Raw genomic sequence first — 24,445 nt, forward strand, 5'->3', positions numbered from 1 at the left:
CTGGCATTTCTTAAGCATAATTAATGAAAATTCCCCAACTCTGAATTTAGCAGCAAAGGCCCATCTTAGAATTCTCTTCTCCTCAACAATTCTCTGTTGGATTCAGTACTTTGTAGTTAATATTACCTTGACAATCAGAGAAGCTATAATACATTAATGAAACCTAGCCTAGAAAATCAGATTACAGCTTTATTAACAGTTTCATAATTGAGGAATCTCTACCATGGAAGGCTTCATCTCTGGATATGTAAGAACCCTCTGTTTATGCACACCCCTGGACCAATCAAACAACAGTCATCACTAATAAAGGTTTATTTAATTCTCACAGTAAAATTTTAATATCACCAGCAGCCTGGGGAAGCTTTAGCAAGTGGGTTTGCTTGACATCAGATCGTTTCCATTCTGCCAGCCCCAATACTTCTTAATCTTTAATATCAAGGCAATTAAAATTAATGGCCACTCATCTGCAGCTACTGTGGGCAGTGTTTCCTTGACATCAATTGTTTGATGGGATTACCTAGAGGTTAAACTAACAAGCAAGGTTTAATTGGAAGCAATGAAAGAAGCAGTGATCATACGTTATGTCTAACCTGCATAACCACATCTAAATGAATATCTAGAAATGTTAAACTATTTCTCAAATTAAAATATGCACATCACACAGTGTGACCTCACAGATTTGGGTACTATGGCAATCAGCTAGTAAGTTCACACAGCGCAACCAAGAGCAGTGTAATTAATATAGAAACTGACACCTAAATTCAGGAATGGTTTTCATCTTTTAAAAATGGATACAATTACTTGCAAAAAACCCATGGTTACTCAGTGGGAGGCACAAAGTTACAGGGCCTGTGACCCTTCCTGCAGTGTGCACGACAGAGCCAGCCTGCAGAATGGGCCACTAAGGACAACCTGCTCTACCACTGAACTTGATAGTCTATACATAGGTCCCACAGTGGAAACAGACAGGAAATTGGTAAGGGGAAATGGAATACGTTGTCCTGTGCTTCCCTTCTGAGTCTCACATAAATGATTCACAGCCCTGGCTGTGTGTGGGGGGGAATGAAAAGAATTTTCATATTAATTAAAAACGAGAATAAAAACACAAGCACTCTTCTCCTATTGACATTTGGTGTGCCTAGCCCCAGATAGAGTCTCTGGCAAAGGAGCAAGAAGGGTACTCTGTAGGTTGCTGAATTTCTCTGGAACTTTCTCTCCCAGGGCAAGAATTGACAGGAAAACCTTCCAGTGTCTTCTACATGCTATAACCATGCTTGTCCCCCACCTACATGCTGCAGATCACCGCTTTGAACTTTGAACTCAAATAGTCATGTCAGATGGAGGTATGACCAGATGAAGGTTAAATGGTCAGGGCTCACACTCTGCTTTCAAATCTACATTATGTCTCTTAGAAGCTGAGTGGCTTTGGACAGGTTAAGTCCTCACTCATATAAATATGTATGATAATAGCACACCCTCCTTGAAGAACAGTTGGGTGTGTTGGTGGTCGAGGCATGTGCATTGTCTGGTCACTATTAGCATTACTATCATCTGTGTTCAATCAATGAAGGAGCAAAAAAGCCAGACCACTCACAAGTTGCCCCAAATCATACAGCAAAATATGATAGATCCAGAATTCAAACCAGCACTTCCCATGGGCGTTTTCTGATTTTCTGAGGATGTTTACTGAGCATGTTACAGTCAGTATTGTCTTTTAGGTGCTGTGGGGAGATGAAAAACAAACTGCATGGTTCAGTCTAACTTTATGGTCATGAAAGCAATGATGGCCCCTCAAAACAGCAAACTGTAAAGGATGGTTATGAAGTGACACTGAGATACAGAGATGACCTAGCAGTCTGAGAAATCACAGGCAACTTCCTAGGTAAGGAAGGAGCTGAACTGGGCCCCGGCTTCAATCTCACTCCTGGTTTTGGTGGCAAAACCCTCCAGAAGCTCACATCAATACCAACAACCAGTATGAGCTAGGGCCTCCTCTCTCCAGGCCTGACTGAGTAATCACTTCTTCTCTAACTCTTTCCTCTCATCTCTCTTTGTTGGCAACAGAGGCAGGAAAAACCATTCTAAGAGAAGAGGCAGGGAGCATCTAGGAGTGTTTCTGGAAGAGGCAAAATCTGAGAGGAAGATCAAGGAGAGAGGGAGAGGCACCGAGATGTGTGAGAGCCAAGATCCCTGCAGGTGGGCCAGCTGTGGTCAAGAAGGGCAGAGAGAGCCTGACAGTGTGCCTAGAAGGCACCACACTGTTGCAGCCCCAGGTCCACTATGTGGTAGCCGATGGCCAGGATAGCTGGAGCTGCACCTGTCCAGTTCTGAGAGGCTGCAAGCATTTGCCAGACTCCTCCCTAAAGTAATTTTGAAAAATCATGTACTCGTTCACACATTTTTTATTCCTTGCACACTTTTGAAGTTGGCATCTACAATTTTTCATTATAAGTCTTAGAGTTATAAACAATGTTGTTCAGTATTTCATAAATGTTGACATTTCAAAATAAAACTGCAACACTACTCTTTAAAATGTAGCCAGCCAGAAACAATAGCACAACAATTCAATGCTATCCACTTTAAAACATACAAGCACATTTCTTGAGGTTCAGAATTTTACATTATTTTTGTTCTTAAAAGTATATTTCCATTTTATTCCTTGCCCATATTATCCTAATGAAATATACTTTTATGCCTGGCATAAGAAATATATGGAAATTTAAACATTTAAGTTGTTTTTATTTCCTATAATTATAAAGCTATACACATTTGATATTTCCTTCTGGATTAAGCTGTCATTGCACTTAATCTAAAATTGGTCAAAGCAATACAAATACTTATTTTGATAAATAAAAGTACTTATTTTAAACAATAAATGTAAAGTTTATTATACATACAGTTCTTGATCAGAGAGGCAGGGGTTATAAAATTCTGAACAAAGCATATTATTACTAATATGTTTCATATTATCCTTTTCTGAGGACCAAAGAAGGGCTCATACTTGGGGGGCAAAAAAACTCTCAGGTACTGGGTCAATTATTCTTTCAGAAAATGGGAGAAGATGAGAAATGGGAGGAAGAAAAGGAAAGAGAGTGACATGAAGCTTCCTGAAGCAACCTTAAGGAGATGAGCTTGGGGAAGAAGAATAGACTCATACAAAAGCTTCATCAGTGATAGTTTAAACTTTCTGCATGGATGCCCTCAGGAACATCATTACCTACTGCTTGGAGTACCAGGGCCTCCCCTGGAAAATGCTGCCTGAAGTGGTTGGGTTAACTCTGGCTAGAAGTTAATCCCTCTGTGACCACAGCCAGGAAACCCTAGGGCAGGGTGTGCCTGAATAAGGCCTTTTTTACTGTAAGCATGGGGCTCATTTGGGCAATCACTCCCATAGGATACAAAGAGGATTTAGAGCTAGACAAAGAACACATTGGTCAACTCCAGGAAAAGATACTATGACTAAAGAAATGTGTGTGAGAGGGAGAGAGAGAGAGTGAGAGAAAGAGTCAACAAAATATATATATAACCTCTGACCAACCTTATTAAAGAATTCATCTTGAGGAATTATTTAGAACTACTTGTACAAAGATATTTCCCACAATCCTACTTACAATAACAACAACGACAAAGATAAAATTTATAGGAACCTATATGATGGAAAACAATCATTGATTACAGATCATGTTGAAGAGAAATACTTATTGACATGGAACAATTCATAATATATTGCAAAGGGGGAAAAGTTATTTTTTTCTTTCATACAATATGAGGATTTTGTGTGTGAAAATACCCACAGATAGATATAGCTGCATATATATACACAAACATGTATGTGTGCAAAGGAAGGAAGTATGGCGCAACCATCCAGGTGTCATGATTAAGGGTGAATTTTGTTGGTACACACTACTGAGCAGATATTAATTCTGTAAAGTACTGCCATCTGGCATCCTGTACAAGCACGGTACAGCCATGTCAATGGGCGCTCACCCTCCCGTTTGCACCTTCTGTTGACAGAAGCGTCATTAGGAAGCTTTGCTCACAAAGCAATTACTGAATATGGCAGCACATGACTGTGGTCTCAGCACTGGGGATAGTGAGGCTTATGTCTAGAGGACCAACACCAGCCTGGGCAAGAAAAGCCACACAACACTTATGAGTACTATGCTAGGCCCCAAAGCTACAGGAATCAACTCTCATTCCTTATCTGGGAGAGGTGTCAAGTAGCATAATTCTGAATATAAAATTAAAATCACTTTGTAAATCTCAAGCCAATAAAATTTCCCAACAGCTTTGTATTTAAGAAAAATTCCATGTTAAAATAAAAAGCTAATCCATCTACAGTGTCTATACAGCCACCAACCGGCAACTTAATAGCTGGTTTTAATTGTATCTTGCATTTCCACTTCTATCACATTTCTTTATCATGTTAATAACAACACGAAGAAAGGAGAAAGTCCTCACTTTAAGACTTAATCTGCACAAGTGTCGGGTGCTGGCTCCTCCTCCATGGCAGACTGTGTCAGGGAGAAGAGACAGCTGACATGGAAGTATTACCATCAAAACTAACAAAATGAAAATTTATGAAGCACAGCTCTTGACAAACTTGCTACCGTGTCTCCTCATGTTTACCTGTGATGCATGCTTTATGTAGTGTGCCTAATTAAGCAAGCATTATGGAATGCTGAATGGGAAGCTGTGCAAAATGGAACATGGCAGTGTATCTGCATGGTTAATGTTTTACCTCTATCAAATAGTTTCTCCCTAATCGATACATTCTCATCCCCATGCTGTAGCTGTTTTAAACGAAGGATAGGAGCCAGATGTGTTGAGCTTTTAAAGTAAATGTGCTGGTAAACAATGATCCTTACTCATTCACTCCTCTGCCCCCCAAGGCAAAAATGTCTGGTAGCTTCTGAAGGGCAGAAAGTCTAGAAAACTATGTGGTATGAGTCCCTAGAGGCTCTAAAGGACAGGCAGACAAATGGTCCTGAGAGCTAACCAGAGCCTTCCCAGCTCTGCAAGTTCCTACCTACCTGACTGGGGGCCAGTCATGAGAGTTAAGGCTCATTTGTCCTGGGCCACATTAGGGGCTATGACACCCACTCAGGGTGAGGACGTAAAAATTAAATTTTCCATTACAAAACTATAATCCAAGCCTTTTATATCTCCACTTTAGAAAATAAACTCCAAATTTATAATTAATGGCTTGAAAACCAACTTTTGGAATACAGTCTACTTCTAAAGGGAGAACCAAAAATATTTGAGATTCTGCTTTCTCATTATTTGAAGTAATTTAAAGCTTGTCAATTTAAAATACTTGTCAAGACATTATTTTTGTTTGTTTGAAGCTGTGAAAAATTTTATTGGCGTCATGTGCTGACACTCTTACAGCTTGGCTTTGCCCTTTCTCCTTTGCAAATGATAGACTGATAACCACTCGTGACATTCACAAAGAGTCTCATCTGCAAGAGTCTATAAACCATCAGCCTCGCGGCCACAGTGCACAGAAAATGACACTGCTCATCTTCCTAAAACACGTGCTGAGAGCAGCTTCTACAGATGGTATGTCCTTGAAGATTACTTCTTTTCCCCTCCCTCAAATAAAGTCATTTCTCCTACTTCTAAAAATAAAACTAGGTTAGGTAAACACTCCATGCTTTCCTTCCTAGGCTCCAGAGAAGCCACGGCATCTCACAACAGGGGCACTGCAGCTACACAGCAGCTCTCACTGGTGTTCTAGAAGGTGGAACTGTCACCAGGAAACACAGCATCCCAGAATCCAAACCCAAGGGTATTCTGAATAATGATATGGTAGATTTTTACCCTGAGATGTTTCCTATAAATCTAATGCCAATAAATAAAAACATAATCTTTTATTCAGTCCTATATATAAAGCCCTAGCCAAGCCTTGCTTATTCCAGCACCACTGCCCAGTACACATATGCCAGTTTCTTTTGAAAACCCCAGGAAAAAAAGTCCTCGACTTTCTTTCCTTCTCTTTATTATTATTTCTTACAACGCTGGAGAGCAACCTAGGGCTTCCTACACACTGCCAACCACTGGCCCCTGACTGACTTGGTTCAAAAGGGGACTATCTAGCCTCTGGGAATCCTGCCTCTGAAAACACATGAATACACCTCTCCCAAGCCACATCACATGCACTTAAAGAGTAAAGACTACAGCAAGGCTAGGTCTGTGAGAGTCTAACAGACACATTCTTTCCCCACCTGGATCCCAACGATATGGAGTCTATGAGAATTTTGGGGCTGGGTGTTGGGCTGAGTACACTGATTTGTTGGAGGCCAGAGCCTCCAGCTCCTTTTCCCTCTCTGAATTCTTCATAAGGTCCCATTGATCAGCTCCCGCCCTCGAATGCTGGCTGAATGGATGCTAAAGTAGCACTGACTGGGCACTCACAACACACTACTCTGTGCTGTGCACTCTGTACTCCATAGATGATTTCGATAAGCACTGACTCTCGGAAAGAGACTCAGCACTCCTAGCTTACAAACAGAACATGATTCGATTAAACAGCCCGCTCTAGGTGTTGGCACTACTAACCGGTGAGCAGCTTGGTCAGAAATTCTTCTATACTTTGCTAACTGCACATGGATCTACAGTTGGGGTACAAATTTCTCAAAATATATGATATGAAAGGGCACTGCCACTGTCTAGTAGAGGCCATGAGTATCTCAGATGAGTTTTGGCTAGGAGCTGGTGTACCTGCAGGGCAATAGTTTAACAAGTTGAATAAGATGAAGGAAAAGGAAAATTCCCACTCTAGAATGTCCTTCCTTTGGCTTTCTTTCTATTGTCACCTGACATAGTCTTTTATCCTTTTTCTACCCTGGGCTCTGCGATTTGCCAGTGCAAATCACACAGTCGGGCCACTGACAGTCTTTGCCAGTGATCCTGCTTTTGGACTCATCTCTGGCCAGACTATTCATCCCACACATCTCATGAATGCTGGAAAGGCAATGAGTTCCCCAAAGCAGCCCTCTTATCATTGCTTTGACCTCTTGCGTGCAGTCTTACCTTCACCCTCATTCTGCTGGTCACTATACATCCTTTTGTAGTAGCAAGTGTAAACATTAACAAAGGCTTCCTAAGTGCCAAGCACCATGCCAAGCTCTCTATTTGTGGCTATCAATCCACCCAACAACCAAATGAGGTAGGTTTTTTTATTTTCCCTATTTTATAAACAAGAAAACAAAACCATAAGGAGTCTGAATAACCCTTCCAAGTATGCAGCTAGCAAATAGTAGAGCACACAAGCAACCGTGCTGGGCTGAGTTCAGAACACAGGCCCATCTACTTGCCTTTCCTTTAGGCTCCCTTTTCTACTTAAAAAAATCAAATTCTATTTTTAAGAATGAAAACTACAAACGCATGATTCATGCTGAGTACTAAATGATTGGGCACTCAAGTGTTTACCTAAGTTTGCGTGTCTCTGTGTAGCTATGTGTATGTGAATGCAGGCGACCTTGGAGGCCAAGGATATTGGATGTCCCAGAGCTGGAGTTACAGGTTACTGTGAGTTGCAGCATGTGGTTACTGAGAAGCGAACTCAGGTCCTCTACAAGAACAGTGTGTGCTATTAACCATGAGCCATCCCTCCAGCCCCAAAAGACAGACTTTTCAAAAAAGCAGTGCTTGGTTTTGTTGGGGTATAGTCTATTTTTTCTTTTCAGTTATGGTCATCTCTGTATTTAATTTTATTATTTCCTCCTTTCTACTCTTCTTGGTCTCATATTAGTGTCCCTTAATATTCTGAGATGGTTCCCTATCATTTAACTACAGCCATCTGTGTGTATATAGTATAATACATATATACACACATACCATACATCAATGAATACATATGCTATATATGTGTATATTTAAATTTATACATTTATTTCTAAGCAAGGCCTTAGGAGAAGTCAGAGCAATTTTGATATACTGTGTTTCCATTATCATTTAATTAAGATATTTTCAAATTTCTACTGTAGATTCGTCATTGACCCAGGAGCTATTGAAGATAGTGGTTAAACTCCAGACATACAGAAACTTTCTGGTATCTTTTTATTACTGATATCTACTGTAATTCCACTGTCGTCAGAAAGCATACTCTCCTTTAACTTGTTCAAAACGTATTAAGGAGCCACACTCAGTAGAATCTGACTGTTATTCTGGCACTCAGGAGGCAGAGGTGAGAAGACTGAGCTACATAGCAAGCTCAAGGTCAGCCTGTGCTAACTGAGACCCCGCCTCTCCCCAAAACCTAAATATATAAATGAGTAAGTAAGTAGAAAAATAAAATGTATTAGAGAAGCTTCATTAGCACAGAATACATAGCTACTGTCTAGAAGTTATACAAATATTGAAATATATATCATATACAACTAGTGGATACAGTATCTTATGTAGTTGCAAATTTATGCTCAAATCTGTATTCGTGATATGTTCCAGACCCACCAACATCAACATTAATCTAGAATCTATGAGAGGTAGAACCACTGCAGACCCTTTGGTTCAGAACTTACAGAACCAGGGTCCTGAAGTCTGGATTCGACAGGTCTCTAGCTCATTCTTATGGACACTAAAGCTTGATAAACACGCCTCCGGGTACATGTTGAAATGTTCATGTGTGTCTATCTGCTGCTCAGTAATAAAAAGATATGGAATTCTCCTGGTGTGATTTTTGGATTTTACTTTTTCTTTGAAATTACTAAATTGTGTTATAATTTTGAGTAGATGTTATAATGTTTGAGTAGATTTGGGGGCTCCCAAATGTAGAGTTGCTATCACAACATTATTTTGTATCACCAGTAAAACCTTTTGTCTTGAAGTGTTTTAAATCTGGTATTGCTTTCTGTTGGTTATTGCTTTCCTGAAATAACCAATATATTTTTTAGGTTACTATTCTTGCTTTTCCTATGTCCTTATATTTTAAGTATGTCTCTTAGAGAATACATAATTTTCATTTTATATTCTATTTGATTATGTTTTTTGCTTACTTAGAGTATCTGATATTACTATGATTATTGATTTATTTGGGAATCCTATCATCCCATAAGTACTTCTAAGCTGTTTCACTTACTCTGTATCTCCCTCCCCTTTTAACCCCTCTTTGGATTAGTTTTTACTCTATATCTCCTTGGTATTTATTTGAAAATTACATAGCCCTTTAGCAAGCTTAAAGTGACTAAAGATTTCATATTCCTGACTACTAAAGCTTAACACTAACTGGCACTGTATTAATTGCCATTTCCCCAGAAAATGCAAGGTCCTTAAAATATTCTCCTTCATCACTTACAAGGCATTATCATCATATATTTTAATTCTATGCACACTATAAACAAAATAGGACATCAGTATCTTATGCAATAGATTTTGATTCAAACCCACACAGCTACCCTCTGCTTACCATTTTCTCTTTCATCATGTCTGAAATCTTTTTACTTCTCTATGAAAAACTGTTCATATATATATATATGAACAGTTTATATATATATACATATATATATATGAGAAAATGAGACAAATTCTTCCAATTTTTGATAAAAACATCAAAAAAATTTGACTTCTTATCAAAAGACATTTTTGGCAGGTATGGAATTCTCAGCTGACATATGCTCTAAATCATCTGTTTGATGATGTCGACCCTCCCTGTCACAGCTCTGTTATTCAGTTAAGTTAGTGGATGGCATAAATGTTGTTTTTTAAGCACAATCTTATTTTCCCTCTGGATGCCTTTGTTTTGACTGTTTAGTGTGGATTGCTATTTATTTATTCTGTGCTGAAACTACAGCTCTTCATGACTTTGGAGCTTGGAACCTGCCATAAGATTTGCAAAGCATTCATTTATTTACATGTAAACTGATATGCACTGCTGCTGTTAGAATTATTTTTCACAAATCTAATCATGCATCTCTTCAGAATACTCTCCTTATTCTATGGGATAGCATTTAACACTACATAAGATTATGTACAAATAGCCTAATAATTATAACCTTTGCATTTGATATTAATTATGTTGTATGATATCTCACACAATTGCTCATATTGTAATTACATGAACTATATCAGTGTAGGTCCCATCACATACACTTATGTATAAATCCATACATGTGTTCATGAATGAGAGCATATATGCATATACATCTAACTCTTCTTTCCTAATTAGGCTATAAGCTCCACAAAGGCAGGGTCTCTGTGGCATTCGTGATATAACACTACCCAATGACTCTGAAGTTGTTAGTTTAATGATATTAGGTTAATTAATAGACACAAAGACATCTAAACCACTCAACCTCATAAGTGTAGACCCTCCCCAATCAGGCCCAATTTTGACTTGGCAATATCACAATCCTGGCATCTTAAGCCACTTACCAAGCAAACATTTCATATCTGGGTTGAATGTTGCTGGGCATTAAGAATATAGCACTTAATAAGACAAACAGTTCTGCCACATGGTGATGGTAGCTGTGGCAGTGCATGCTAATCTCTGTGAGTTCAAGGCTAGCCTGGTCTACAGAGTGAACTCCAGGACAGCCAAAGCTATACAGAGAAACACACACACACACACCCCAGTTCAAACTAACATGGAATTTTCCATCTCTAAGTGAACACTACTCAACAGTTCAACCTCTAAAATTAATTATGGTCAGAGCTCTGGAGGAAAAGGAGCTATGTGAACATGAAAGGGAGAGCATAAACTGGCTATCGAGGAAAGCTAGTTCCGAAGGAGCAGAAATCAGTACACCATTTTCCAGGTTCTGGTGTGTAAAGAAGATCACAAGAGAAACATACACATACTTTCTACTTACACCTTCTGGCTCTGATGGCCACCTATAAGTGGTTTTCACATATTTTCTCACTGAGACAGCCTTACCTCTTTTTCTAGCCCAGTGGCACTTATGAAGGAAGTAGGTAGAGGTACAAAGAATTATTCAAGGCCACAAAGCTAATAAAACAGGAAGGAGCTGGGATTAGGGTCTAAGCTCATCTGAGACTTTGAAGTCATCAACCTTGATTCCTAGAACATCACCTCCATAGAAGAAAACTGGCTCTGGCTGCCAGACAGATCAGCTTTCTGTGAATGGAGTTTTCTTTGCTTAGAATTTCTTTCCTCCCCAGTTTCCTTCTGTGGACAGCTTATCCATGCGTCTCCAGGTTCTACACATCATCTTTTGTACAGGGCCTTTCCTGGTGCTATCAGCAGGAGGTAAGCCTCTCTTCACAGTGTATCTAGGCAGAGCTCATAGGTGAGTTGGGATGGAAAAGCAGCCAATAGAAAAAGAAAAAGGCAGTCAAGGGCACCTTTGTAGAAGGCTTCTGGGAGGCAGCATCACAGAATCATACAGAGGGATGCCAGGGGGTCTGGGCATGCATCCTGTACTGATCTGTGTCTTTGCCCTTGGGCTACACCATCTATTTTCTGATCACTCCTTCCTCTTGCTCTCCACCCTGCTGTGGGCCCTGAGGCTGCCCTCTGCCTCAGGCTTGCCAATTGCTGCAGGCTGGAAGGAGATGAGAGAATGGGAGAAAAAGGAGGCCACAGAATCTACTCCCCTGGTACCCTGCCTCTTCTTAGGGCTCGTTACTGGTTTCTCCATGTAACATTCTTCCTAGGTTCTGGCAACCCTTCCTGTATCTCTTGGGGCTAGGAGGCAGCAACAGAACCAACTGCCAACATCATCCGTTGTTTTTCTACACTCTGCCCACAGTTTTATAAATAGTCGCTTTATTAAAATTGTCTCACATTATTCTATTTTGAGCATGCCATCTGTTTTCTGCTGGGACCCTGACTTGCAGATTAGCCTACTGCCCTGACAAGCCTCACAGAAGTGAGGCACTAGAAAGGTGAGATGCAGTGATGAGAGACAGGATGCAGAGGGACTGGAGGGAATACACATTTACACAGAAGAAAAGGACTGGGTAAAGCGAAGGAGGCAAAGCTGGGATGTCCACATTCAGAGAAGGACTTCCTTGAGGACAGGAAAATTCAAAATCACTTAAGCGTACCATGGGAATAGAATAGTTCCCCTGTTCTCGGGTCTGGGTATAACAAGAGGAGTGTTAGAGATTCCATCAGAAATGCCCAGTCTGAAATGCATATTTGACACTCCTGGAGTAACCCCAAAAGCAAGCTAATCACTGCCCCATGTAGACAGCCCCCTTCTCAGATCAAGCAGGTGTCCCTGGAGGTGTCCCCGGTCTGTACTAGGTGTTACAGCCCACTCAAAGAACTCTCATATTTTTACATCTGGCTCTTTTATTCTTCACACATTGCCTAATGACAGCCTCATCTCCACTAGGACACAAAACAGGAGCATTTAGAACAGAGGGTCTGTCATCTTTTAAAACAGTGTGAAAGAACCTCCGTATCACAATAGCAGCCATTTTCCTCCAAGCTGCTTCTGGTCTATCTCCGGCACACTTACAGGCAAAATCCATTTCTGCTGGTGTCTGCTGCCAAAGCAACTGAAAAGGCCTTACAGACAGCTGAAACAGATATGGTAATTTGATAGTCATCTCTTTTTTTTCCTGCTAATAATTACTTCAATGGGCTTCTTATTTTAACAGATTTTTAAAATAAGGAAATCTTACTTACAGATTTTAATTGGCTTACTGAATAGTCACTGCTTTGGAGTAAGTAGTTTAATGAGTAAGAGACCTCAGACTACTAACTAGCCTACCTTCTTCGCAGCAGCTTAGGGGAAGGATGCAGCCCTCTCAGAGCCCAGTCTTACATAGGAACTGGACTCTTGCCTGGGCCCCTGGGACACAGGAACCACACTGCCACTTGCAGGAAAAAAAAAGGTAACAATCCACTCTTTCTTCGTATCGAGCATCTCTACCCCAGTTCCGCCATTCATGAAGGCCTGAAATAGTCCTTGTCAAATCACTCTCTGAACCTCAGACTCCTTATCTGTAAGGAGGAGGTCAATGCTGTCTGAGCTGGACTGTTAACAGACAGGTCCTGTGCACCAGCTTTAAAGGCTCTGGAGTATGTTAACAGCATGAATAAAGAAACGAATCTAATGTCACTTAACCTCTACTATTTCTGGTTCTCTTCTGTTAAAAAAAAAACAAAAAAACAGTTTTTTTTTTCTTGACAGTACTTTCCTGTATGGCAGCACTGAAGTATAGGTTAACATTTTTCATTCTAAAAACACCTGAGAAGATAGACTCAAAATCAGAATCAGGAGAACAATGGAGGCTTTGTGTCTTAGTAACTTGAATAATCCATGCAAGTTAGCTCTATTCCAAAAGTAAAAGTATATTAATATCCGCTCCACTAATTAAGAATATGTGACAACTTAAGTATGAGTCTCGGTGCAAGTAAAATTGGCAATAACAGCTTTTGTGACTCTTCAGGTTACTGTGGAAAAGGGAACTCCAGCTTCTTAGCTGAGCTGAGCCTCAAAATAGGAGACTCGATCCTGGTCCAACTGAATTCTCTACTGAGGACTTTGCAGGATGGCATTGTGAATTAATGGAAGACAGTCATGGCTTTTATCTCTACTCTCCTGTACATTTATGTTTTTAGACATGAGTTTTGAGAGCTATGGCATAGACAATATGTTCAAGAAGAAATTCTTACTCTTTTCCCTGAAACCTCTCTCCTAAATCTTTCCCCATCGCTCTTAACAGCAACTCTATACCATGGATGCTTAGGATGAAGATGTTAGCCATACCCGCCTCTCCCTCACCTCTTATTGTCAGCAACCCTGGTGGCTGTACTCTCACATCCAGAATCCAGCCAGCTCAACAACTCTGCACTGACACTCTGACCTAAGCCACTACTATAGTCGTCTGCCTGGATTACTGCAGCTGGTATTAGTTTCCACTCCCCCACGATCCGTTTTCAATCAGCCTCTGTGACATTCCTGTTAGAACACAGGCAATAGCGTCATTCTCTTGTTTCTCACCTCACTTGGAGTAAAAGCTGCAGCCATCCCATTGGCTAACAGCCATGTGGACACCATGGCCTCTTTGGTACCTTCCACTCCCCTTTTACTCAGGCTGCTTCCACCCCAGGCTCACACTGCGTCCTCTGCTGAAGCATTCCTCAACAACTGCACAGAGTCCATCTCTCCAACTCTACAAAGCCCTTTTCTTTCCTTCCTCTTGTAACTCCATGCTCTCCATCCTTAATTTTTTCCATAGCATCTATCATTCTTTAACTTGCTATCCCCTTCATTTATCTATTGTTATATTTTCCCACAAAAGCTTACATCATCTCAAGAGCAGGTTTGTTGTCACAGTGCATGTAAACTTTGGATGATGTGAAAAATGTGCATACAAAAAGAGGCACACATTCTAAGTACAGAGCTTGATGGATTTTCGTAACATGAACAAACCCAGGAAGTCAACACTCAGATCAGAAAGCATTCCATCCCCGTGTATGGCAACTACTGCCCTTACTTCCAGCACCTAAGGCTAACATAGCCTCTATCTGAGTCTGTTGCAAATGGAACCACGAGTCTTTAGCATTAGGCAAGCATGTAGAGCTAAGGTTCATTTTCACTGCTGAATCATAGTCCAATTATACATAAATAAACCACACTGATTTCCCCATTTGTGGATAGTTGCTCCGTGTAGACCAAGCTAACCTTTAACTTAGAGATAGACCTGCCTCTGCTTTCTGAGTGTTAGGACTAAGGGTATACCCTTACCTGGCTTTCTTAACTTACATGTACGTTTATAATGAATGATAATTAAGTCAGCCCCTGTAAACTCATAATTCAGATGGGAACATACATTATTAATTCCACTGAAATGTACTGGATATTCCTGATCCCACTCCTAAGTCTTCCTTTTGTCCGTCTCTCCTTCTCATCATATTTGACCACATATATTTCTACCCCTGATTCCACAGAGGATGGCATACACTATATATGATCTGCAATTTGCATTTTCACTTGACACGATGCATCTAGGACACAATGGAATTGACTCACATTAAAATCCATCCTCCCACTGCTGTAGGGGTGTGTCACTGTGGGAATCCACTGTGTTTATCCATCTATTTTAGGTAAATGAACAACTGTCTACTTAAAGCTTTCAGATATTTTCATGCTACTGATATTCTTCCAATGTCTTAGTATAACTTTTAAGTGAGAGTTTCTCCAGGGAAATTTCATCTAGATGGGTAACTGTAGGTTGACTGGCATAGGCATTTCTAACATGAATACAACAACCTGTCGGCTGGCAGGAAACAGGGGACCATGCTGCTGCACACAGGCTTAGAACCCTTGGCATGATTCAATTTGAGTTTTTATCAATCTAGGAAGTATAAAATGTTAGTTCATTGCAGTTTTTCAATTACATTTCCTGATTGCTACGAGAATGGGGATATTTTCATCTAACCAACCACTTGTACATTCTGTCCCTCACTGAGGTCTGCCCCACTCTTCAAATTGCTTGTCTTTGGGCAGGTATACAGACTGGACTGCCTCTTTACTAATTTACAAGGGTCCCTTGTATACTAGGATTGCATGTGTGGCTTGCCATGCCTACCTTCTACTGATGCTTCCCCCTTCCCCCACCCCCAAGACATGGTTTGTGTAGTCCTGGAACTCACTCTGTAGACTAAGCTGACCTCAAACTCAGAGATCCACCTGCCTCTGCCTTCCAAGTGTTGGGATCAAACGCATGTGCCACCACTGCCCGGCTCCCTACTAATTCTTAATTATTAAAGTATTTGAAGCAATAATAAAAAAAATTTAGTTTTAAATGTGTTATCAAAAATTGTATTGTTACACCAGGCATGGTGACCCATATCTTTTTTATTTTATTTTTTTTTACTATTATTATTATTATTATTATGTGACCCATATCTTTAGTCCCAGCACTCAGGAGGTAGAGATAGCTGAGGCCAGCCTAGTATAAAGAGTAAGTTCCAGGAAGCCAAGGCCATACAGTGAAGCTCTGTCTCAAAAAACAAAAACCAAAAGGACAAAAAAAAAATTATATTGTCTCGTCATCTGTTTTCAGTATTTTAAGGTATATTTGTATAATCTCTGATATCTAAATTTAACTATATTTCAGTACAATTTCTCTGTAGGCCACATTGTTCTCTTTTTGGAACAGATGACCTTTCAGACTAAAACAAAAATTCTTTGCTAAGGTCTAGAGAGATGCTTAAGAGCACTAGCTGTTCTTCCAGAGGACCCAGGTTTGACTCTCAGTACCTATATGATCTATCTAGTTCCAGGAGAATCAAATGCCTCTTCTGACCTATGTAGGTACCAGGCATGCACAAGGCACACAAACACACATGCAGGCAAAACACGACATAAAGTGAAAAAACTTTTAATTATTTGCTTTCACATCTCATGAACTTGAACTAAAACTCATAAGTATAGAAATCAATGTTTTTAACAGAACAACCATTTCATCAACTTCAGAGATACTAAAAGAGGGATTTGCAGGGAAGTCACTTTTAGACAGGAAGTAGGCAAATTCAGAGAGCTGTCACAATTTAAATGGATGCATACACTGACTGCTGAAAGGCTACGCTGGATGAGACAAGATTAGGAAGCATGTCTCGGACAAGTGGGCAGCTCTATGTTACTTCTGTTTCTTCACCCTTTTCTCAAAAATTGCTAGGAAGATTTCAAAACTTAAACTATAGGAAACAAATGGTGTGGCCAGGTGTGAGGGTGGATGTCCATAGCCCTAATTATGAGGAAGATGAGAGCATGAGAATTATTATATCCACAAGTTTGAGGGTAGCCTAGGCAAGACAGCAAGACTTAATTTCAAATAAAGACAAGAAGCATAAAAACCAGGTATGAACTGGCAAAATGGTTCAGTACTTGCTGCCAAGCCTTGTAACCCAAGTTTGGTTTCTAGAACCTACATGGTGAAAGAACTGACTCCATGCATGTGCCATTGCATACTGTACACCCCCACCCCCAAACACAAATACATGGTTAAAAAAATAAAGTCAGGTATGATCACACATGACTGAAATCCCCACATGGAAGTGTGGGCAGGAGGCAGCAGCACATTCCGGTCTGGCCAGGCCACAATGAGAAATGCTGTTTCAGTACTTCCTAAAGCATAGAAGCAAATGCATAGGAATGCACTAAACATTGTTTAAAAACACTTGTTAAGTGTGCTCCTAGTCATCTTTAGAAGTGAAATCTCCTGACAGAGCAGCCAGAATAAAATCTTTTATTGCTAATTCCACAAGTATATACTGAACATGTCCTAGAACTACATCTAAATTGCTACATACCAAAGCTATCAAAAGATCTGGATTATAGAGCTCTTGAAAAGGATATAATGTATGCTATTCCCTAGTATCAAATAGATTGTCTAAAAGCTAAAAACAAAGAGTGGGAGCAGAAAAATACCAAACACATCAACAACATTCAGACAGCAAAACAGACCTGGCTGTCAGCTGGCTTACCACATGAGTGCTTTCGTCACAGTTGGGGACATGCGTTGTGCTGTTTAATTTTTATGCTCAGCTTGGATGGGATTAGAGTCACCTATGAGTCACACCCTGGGACTGTCTGTGAGGTCATTTCCAGAGAGGTTTAATGAAGGCATGAAGCCCACCTTGAATGTGACAGCAACAACCCATGGCCTGGGGTCCCGAGCTAAATAAAAAGGAACAAGACATAATGGGGATCAAAGTTCAATTCTCTCTGCTTCCTGACTGTGAACACAATACAACCGACAGCCACACTCCTACCTCTGCCATGAAGGACTGTGTCCTCAAACAGTGATCAAAATAAAAAAGAAGCCTTTCTTCCACTATCTTGCCCCATCACGTATTTGTTCAGAACAACAAGATCAGCAACTCAAACATCCAAAGACACACAGAGCCCAACTCAAATCCAAACACTTTTGGTTTGCTCTTTTCTGGAACCCAGCACATTTTACTCAGTGTTTTGAGTGGCAGTCAGTGCTGCACAGTCTGGACAGAGGCATTTTTTAGTAAATATAATGGCAATCCAAATCAATTACATCCCATTTGAAAGCGGCAATCCCAAGACTCAAGTTCTATCCCAATGAAAGACTCAGACTAGCCTTATAACTGATATTTTTGAATTCTCTCAGTACCCTTCCAGAAAACAGGAGAATGTAATAGCCCCTCCTGACCCTAGCCATCTGCACGGACAGAGATAAGGAGAAGACCTCCACCCGGTTGCAGAAGGAAATAGCAGAGGATCCAGATGGTCCTAATTCCCTTCCCAAATAGCCCCTTACCTTTTGACTAAAGGCACGTAGCTGTTTCTCAGAGAGACCACAGGATGAGCAGATTGCTTTTCCCACCTTTAACAATGGCCTAGTCTGACCATAAAATCTACTAATCCTTTCCCCACCTTTAACAATAGCTGAATCTGCACATATCAGAAACCCCAGATGTCTAGCTGACCTGGTACCCACAATAGACCCTATATCCGCTCCCATGATGTCAGACCTGTAACCCCCTCATCTACCCCTTTAAAAATTGGAGGCTACTGAGAGTCGGGGCTGACTCTAGCCTAAATGTAGAGTTAGCCCCAGCATGCTGGTATAAATTAAAACCTCTTGCTAATTGCATCGATTGCAGCCTCCGAGTTCCCTTCACAGCAAGCCTCTTTGGTAGTTAGACCCCTTGGTGGGCCTAGCACCTACAATCCAGGAGGAAGCAGAGAACCAACTCTTAAAAGTTGTCCTCACATCTCTGTACACATAATAGCACATGTGTGCCTGTGAATACACATACTAAATAAATATTAAATATTTTAAAAAGAAGCTGGGCAGGAATAAAAATATGCAATAATTTAATAAGCAAAAGAAATTAAATTTTAATGTAATCCTAGTTACAAGTCAAAATTTCTCTGAAAACAGTATTTTTAAATTTTATATTAATCACAGGTTATTTACTTTATATCCCAGCCGTTGTCTCCTCCCTCATTCCCTCCCAATCCTACCCTCCTTCCCTCATCTCCACCCTGTCCCTTTCCAAGTCTACTGATAGGGGAGACCTCCTCCCCTTCCATCTGACCCTAGCTTATCAGGTCTCCTCAGGACTGGCTGCAATGTCCTCTTCTATAGCCTAGCAAGGCTGCTCCTCCCTCTGCCAAAAGCAATCTACAGATTCAATGCAATTCCCATCAAAATACCAACACAATTCTTTAGAGACCTTGAAAGAAAAATTCTCAACTTCATATAGAGAAACAAAAATCCCAGAATTTCCAAAACGATCCTGTACAACAACATATCATCTGGAGGTATCTCCATCCCTGATCTCAAGCTGTACTACAGAGCAATAGTAATAAAAACTGCGTGGTATGGCATAGAAACAGAAAGGAGGATCAATGGAACCAAATGAAAACAATATTAAACAAAAGCTTTAAAAAAAAAATCAGTGCTCGCTTCGGCAGCACATTACTAAAAATGGAATGATGCAGAGAAGATTAGCATGGCCCCTGCACAAGGATGACACAAAAATTCGTTCATTCCATATTTTTAGAATTCTCAATAGAATATCGAATGGCAGAGAAACACTTAAAAAAAGGCTCAACATCCTTAGCTATCAGGGAAATGCAAATAAAAATGATCCTGAGATTTCACCTTACATCCATCAGAATGGCTAAGATCAAAAACTCAAGTGACAACACATGCTGGAGAGGTTGTGGAGAAAGGGGAACCCTCCTCCATTGCTGGTGGGAATGTAAACTTGTACAACCACTCTGGAAATCAATCTGGCACTTTCTCAGACAATTAGGAATAGCGCTACCTCAAGATCCAGCTATACCACTCCTAGGTATATATCCAAAAGATGTTCAAGTATACAACAAGGACATCTGCTCAACCATGATCGTAGCAGCTTTATTTGTAATAGCCAGAAGCTGGAAACAACCCAGATGTCCCTCAGTTGAGGAATGAATATAGAAATTGTGGTACATCTACACAATGGAATACTACTCAGCAATTAAAAACAAGGAAATCATGAAATTTGCAGGCAAATGATAGGAACTAGAAAAGATCATCCTGAGTGAGGTATCCCAGAAGCATAAAGACACACGGTATACTTACTTATAAGAGGATATTAGACATATAATATAGGATAAGAAGCTAAGCAAGAAGGAGGACCCTGGGTAAGAGGCTCAATCCTCATTCAGAAAGGCAAATGGGATGGGCATCAGAAGAGGGAGAAAACAGGGCACAGGGCAGGAGCCTACTACAGAGGGCCTCTGAAAGACTCAACTCTGCAGGGTATCAAAGCACAGGCTGAGACTCATAGCCAAACTTTGAGCAGAGTGCAGGGAATCTTATGAAAGAAAGAGATAGAAAGATCCAGAGGGGACAGGAGCTCCTCAAGGAGGGGAAAAAAAAAAAGAATCTAAGAACGGGGTTCTTTCTGAGACTGATACTCCAACCAAGGACCATTTATGGAGATAACCTAGAACCCCTGCACAGATATAGCCCATGGCAGCTCAGTGTCCAAGTAGGTCCTTAGTAATGGGAAGAGGGACTGTCTCTGACATGAACTCAGTGGCTGGCTCTTTGATTACCTCCCCTTGAGGGGGGTGGAGCCTTACCAGGCCACAGAGGAAGACAATGCAGCCAGTCCTGATGAGACTTGATAGACTAGGATCAGAGAGAAGGGGAGGAAGACATCCCCTCTCAGTAGACTTAGGGAGGGACATGGGAGGAGATGAGGGAGGGAGGTCAGAATTGGGAGGGGACTAGGGAGGATGCTACAGCTCAGATACAAAATGAATAAATTGTAATTAATAAAACAATAAATAAAATTAAAAAAAAATCAGCCTAGGGCCAGGAGTGGCCCCAGGATTATAATCCCAGGAATTTGGAGACAGAGGCAGGCCAATCTTAGTAAGTTAGTTCTAGGTCAGCCAGGGTAAGACAATGAGATTCTGTCTCAAAAAAACAAACAAATAACAATAGCAACAAAACAAAATCAGTATAAACTCAGGCTATTATTTTCTCTTAAACAACAATCACATAAGACATTGATATAAGACATTCATTGGAACCCAAAGGGGATTTTTTTTAGGTCTTGGGTTCAAGTGTATAAGAGTAATGTATGTATTATATAGTAAGAAGGGGCAGTCCAAATGAGAATGGCTCCTATAGGCTCATGTTTGAATATTTTGGTCCCCAATTGGTGGAACTATTTAGGAAGGCTTAAAGGTTTCAAAGCCTACACTCATCTCAGTCTCTCTTTCTCTACTTGTTGCTTATGGATGAGAATATAAAGCTCTCAGTCAGTGTTCCTGTGTCATGCCTTTCTGCTTCCTACCATGATGATCACAGACTAACCCTCTAAAACTGTAAGCAAGCCCTCAACTAAATGCTTTCTTTTATAAGAGTTGCCTCAATCATGGTGTCTCTTCACAGCAAATAAGAACAATATATTTAATATGTAGCTGGAGCATATTGTTTTAGAATTCTGATCACTTGGCCCCAACTGAACACTGAACTTTTGGGAGAGTTAGCTTTTCTTTAAGCTCCACGTGGTCAGATCTGGTTCTTACATCTTTACTGTTCATTCCCAAGAAGTATTGTGACATGCCAATCTATAAAAAAAATGTGAAATTTTGACTAAGAATAATTTCAGTTAGATATTTACTGCCATCCTTCAGTCACTACAGCAGGCTGTGCTCCAGAATCCCTCAGGGAACAGCAAAATAAAAGATGTTCAAATTACAGAAATGGCTTGGTATTTGTATTTCACCTTCACACACCCTCCTATATACTGACATCATCTCCATAGTACCAATAACATCTAATATACTGCATTACTATAATCTTAGCAAGTACCCACAAGGCTATACCTGTTGACACACATGCACTGCTTTTCAATGGATAAAGGAGGAACATATATTTTTAATTAATTAATTAATTATTTTATGTGTATGAGTGTTTTCCTTGGATATATGTCTGTGCACCAAGTGCTTGCCTGAAGCCCATGCAGATCAGGAGAGGGCACTGGATTCCCTGGGACTGGAGTTAACAGACAGTTGTGAGCAGTCCTGTGGGTGCTGGGAACTGAACCCTCTAAAAGAGCAGCTGGTGCTCAACTGCTAAGCCATCTCTCCAGCCTTGAGGAAGACTGTATGAGCATTTCAACTACAACACAACTTTGAGTGACAAGGAAGAGAGCAAAGAAATACACAGGATTCCAACATTACAGCATGGTTACCCATATGTGGCTCTGTGAACTCCTCTAGGCTTTTACCAAAGAGTTCAATTAATTTCCTTTCGGCAACAAATAAAGTGGTTTCTTATTGAAGCAGTTTGGGTCAGTTATGTAGGTCAGGGAACCAGGCCTATGCAACATGTACAGGAAAGTGACTGAAGTATCAACTATACCTCTCCCTATGGCACACTTACCTGTCAAGAGCAGATTGACTGAGGGCTGGAAGAAGGTCAGAATCTTCACTCCTATCAGTTACTGTTTTTAAAAAATTACCTAAGTTTTGACTTCTCACATTAAATTGTGGGAACATGTAGATTTTTAGAATGGCTTCTCCAAAGATGACCTTTAGCTATGACAACAGATGAGGCCCTGCAGGAGCAGGTGTCCTGTATCCCAGGAAAGCATAACCCCGTGAGGTTCCCTCACCTGTGACACTGTGATGCTGCATTTCTTGGCCAGCTCCTCTTTGGCTTCTTCACTGGGGTAGGGGTTGCTGAGGTGTGAGTAAAAATATTCATTCAAGATTTCTGTGGCCTGTTTACTGAAGTTACGCCTTTTCCGTCTATGACAAAAGCAGGGAGGAAAAAGTAAGACACATTCATAATCAGCGTTAACCAAAGGGACAATTGATTAGCACAATATAAAAGAAATGGGCTTCTACTTCATCTGTATGAGAGTTACGTGAGCCTCCAGGCAGCCTCTGAAGCATGGCCCGGACCTGTCTAAGGTATAGCATCACTAAAAAAACTATAAGAATGTGAAACACAATTCATCTCATTCTTTACCCCAAAAAGTTTATTCAAACCTTAATATATTCTAGGTTTTAAATGAAGACACACAGGGAATGAAACAGACATGCTCTAAAGAACTTATAGGCACCTGTGGATCAGGAAGAGGGTAGAAAGACATTAAATAAGAACACAGGCTGGGTGGTGGTGGTGCATACCTTTAATCTCAGCACTCAGGAGGCAGAGGAAGGAAGATCTGTGAGTTTGAGGCCAGCCTTGTCTACATGAGTTCCAGGCATGCCAGGATTGCATAGTTTCAACCTGTCTCAACCTTCCCCCACCCCCAATGAACACAGAAATCAGTAGGTTTGCATCACAGTGAGCATACAAAGTATCATGAAAAGTATGAGGTGAAATACAGTGTATAACAGGACAGTACCACAGACCCGGGCAAGATTTCCTTGAGGAAACCAATCTGAGATCTGGAAATGTACAGGAGGAGAAAAGGAGTGGGCAGAGGAAAAGACCTCACGATGCAAAACAACTTGGTTAGTCTAACTGGCTAAAAGAGGCTGGAGCTCAGAAAAAGTTAGAGAACATGGGAGGTGGTCTAGAAGGAAAGGCGATGCCAGATGACAGAGGTCCTGACAGAGGTTGTGGACCTCACACGCTGATTCTGCTTTTAGTCTCAGTGCAACAGGAAACTGTTGAGGATCTAAGTTTTCCTGTTTTGTTTGCTTGTTTTTCTGAGACAGGCTTTCTCTGTGTAACAGAGCACTGGCTGTCCTGGACTCACTTTGTAGGTCAGGCTGGCCTCGAACTCACAGAAATCAGTCTGTCTCTTCCTCTCTCAGTGCTGGGACTGAACTTGTGTGCCACCATGCCCAGCTGTGTTTCCTGTCTTTTAAAAAAGTATTTTACATTTGCTTATCTAGCGTGTGTACTAAGATGTGCAGTGTATGCATGGTATATGTGGAGAGGCACACATGTGGCATTGAGGAGACAGCTGGTGAGAGTTGGTTCTCTTTCCACCATGTAGGGTCCAGGGTTCGAATTCAAGCTGTCAAGCTTGGTACCAAGAATTCTGATCCACTGAGCCCTCTCACTGGCCCCACTTTTCATATATTTTTGATTAGTTTGTTTTTTGAGACAGGATCTTACTATGTAGCCTTAGCTGGCCTAGAGCTTACTATATAGACCAAGCTGGCTTCAAACTCATAGTAGGCAGATACAGTAGGAACTGATAGGTTCATGCAAGAGTGAGGGAAAAGAAGAGAGAAGGGAGAAACAGACACCCAGGAAGATTTAGGGGATTTTCTGCTTAGGCAACTGCCTGGACCTCAGTACAAGTTCCTCACAAAGAAAAGCACAGAGGAGCACATTTTGCTGTTTTAGCTGGAGGAGTGTGTGTGTGGCAAATATCAGAAAACCAAATATTAACATATTTTGTGGAGCAAAAACATTGCTTATATTTGGTGGCTATTATTTCTGTTTTGAAGAATTCCTGACTAAAAATGAACATCTGTCAGATTTCACTTTAGATTAGCTACTCCGT

General features: G+C 40.7%; 1 protein-coding gene and 1 non-coding gene across 3 annotated transcripts in view; one reads left to right on the plus strand and one right to left on the minus strand.

The window, feature by feature from the left end:
- Positions 1–24,445, minus strand: part of Pbx3 (PBX homeobox 3) — a 199,729-nt gene that overhangs the window by 10,291 nt on the left and 164,993 nt on the right. For both annotated transcript variants that reach the window (XM_021645730.2, XM_021645729.2), the window contains exon 5: positions 22,589–22,724. In XM_021645730.2, coding sequence (XP_021501405.1) covers positions 22,589–22,724 — 136 coding nt within the window. The remainder of the gene's footprint in view (positions 1–22,588; positions 22,725–24,445) is intronic.
- On the plus strand, positions 19,365–19,466 carry LOC132656180 (U6 spliceosomal RNA). Its single transcript, XR_009594103.1, has one exon. It is a non-coding gene; the product is annotated as a U6 spliceosomal RNA (small nuclear RNA).

Source organism: Meriones unguiculatus, chromosome 8 (assembly GCF_030254825.1).
Source record: "Meriones unguiculatus strain TT.TT164.6M chromosome 8, Bangor_MerUng_6.1, whole genome shotgun sequence".
NCBI classification, from domain to species: Eukaryota; Metazoa; Chordata; class Mammalia; order Rodentia; family Muridae; genus Meriones; species Meriones unguiculatus.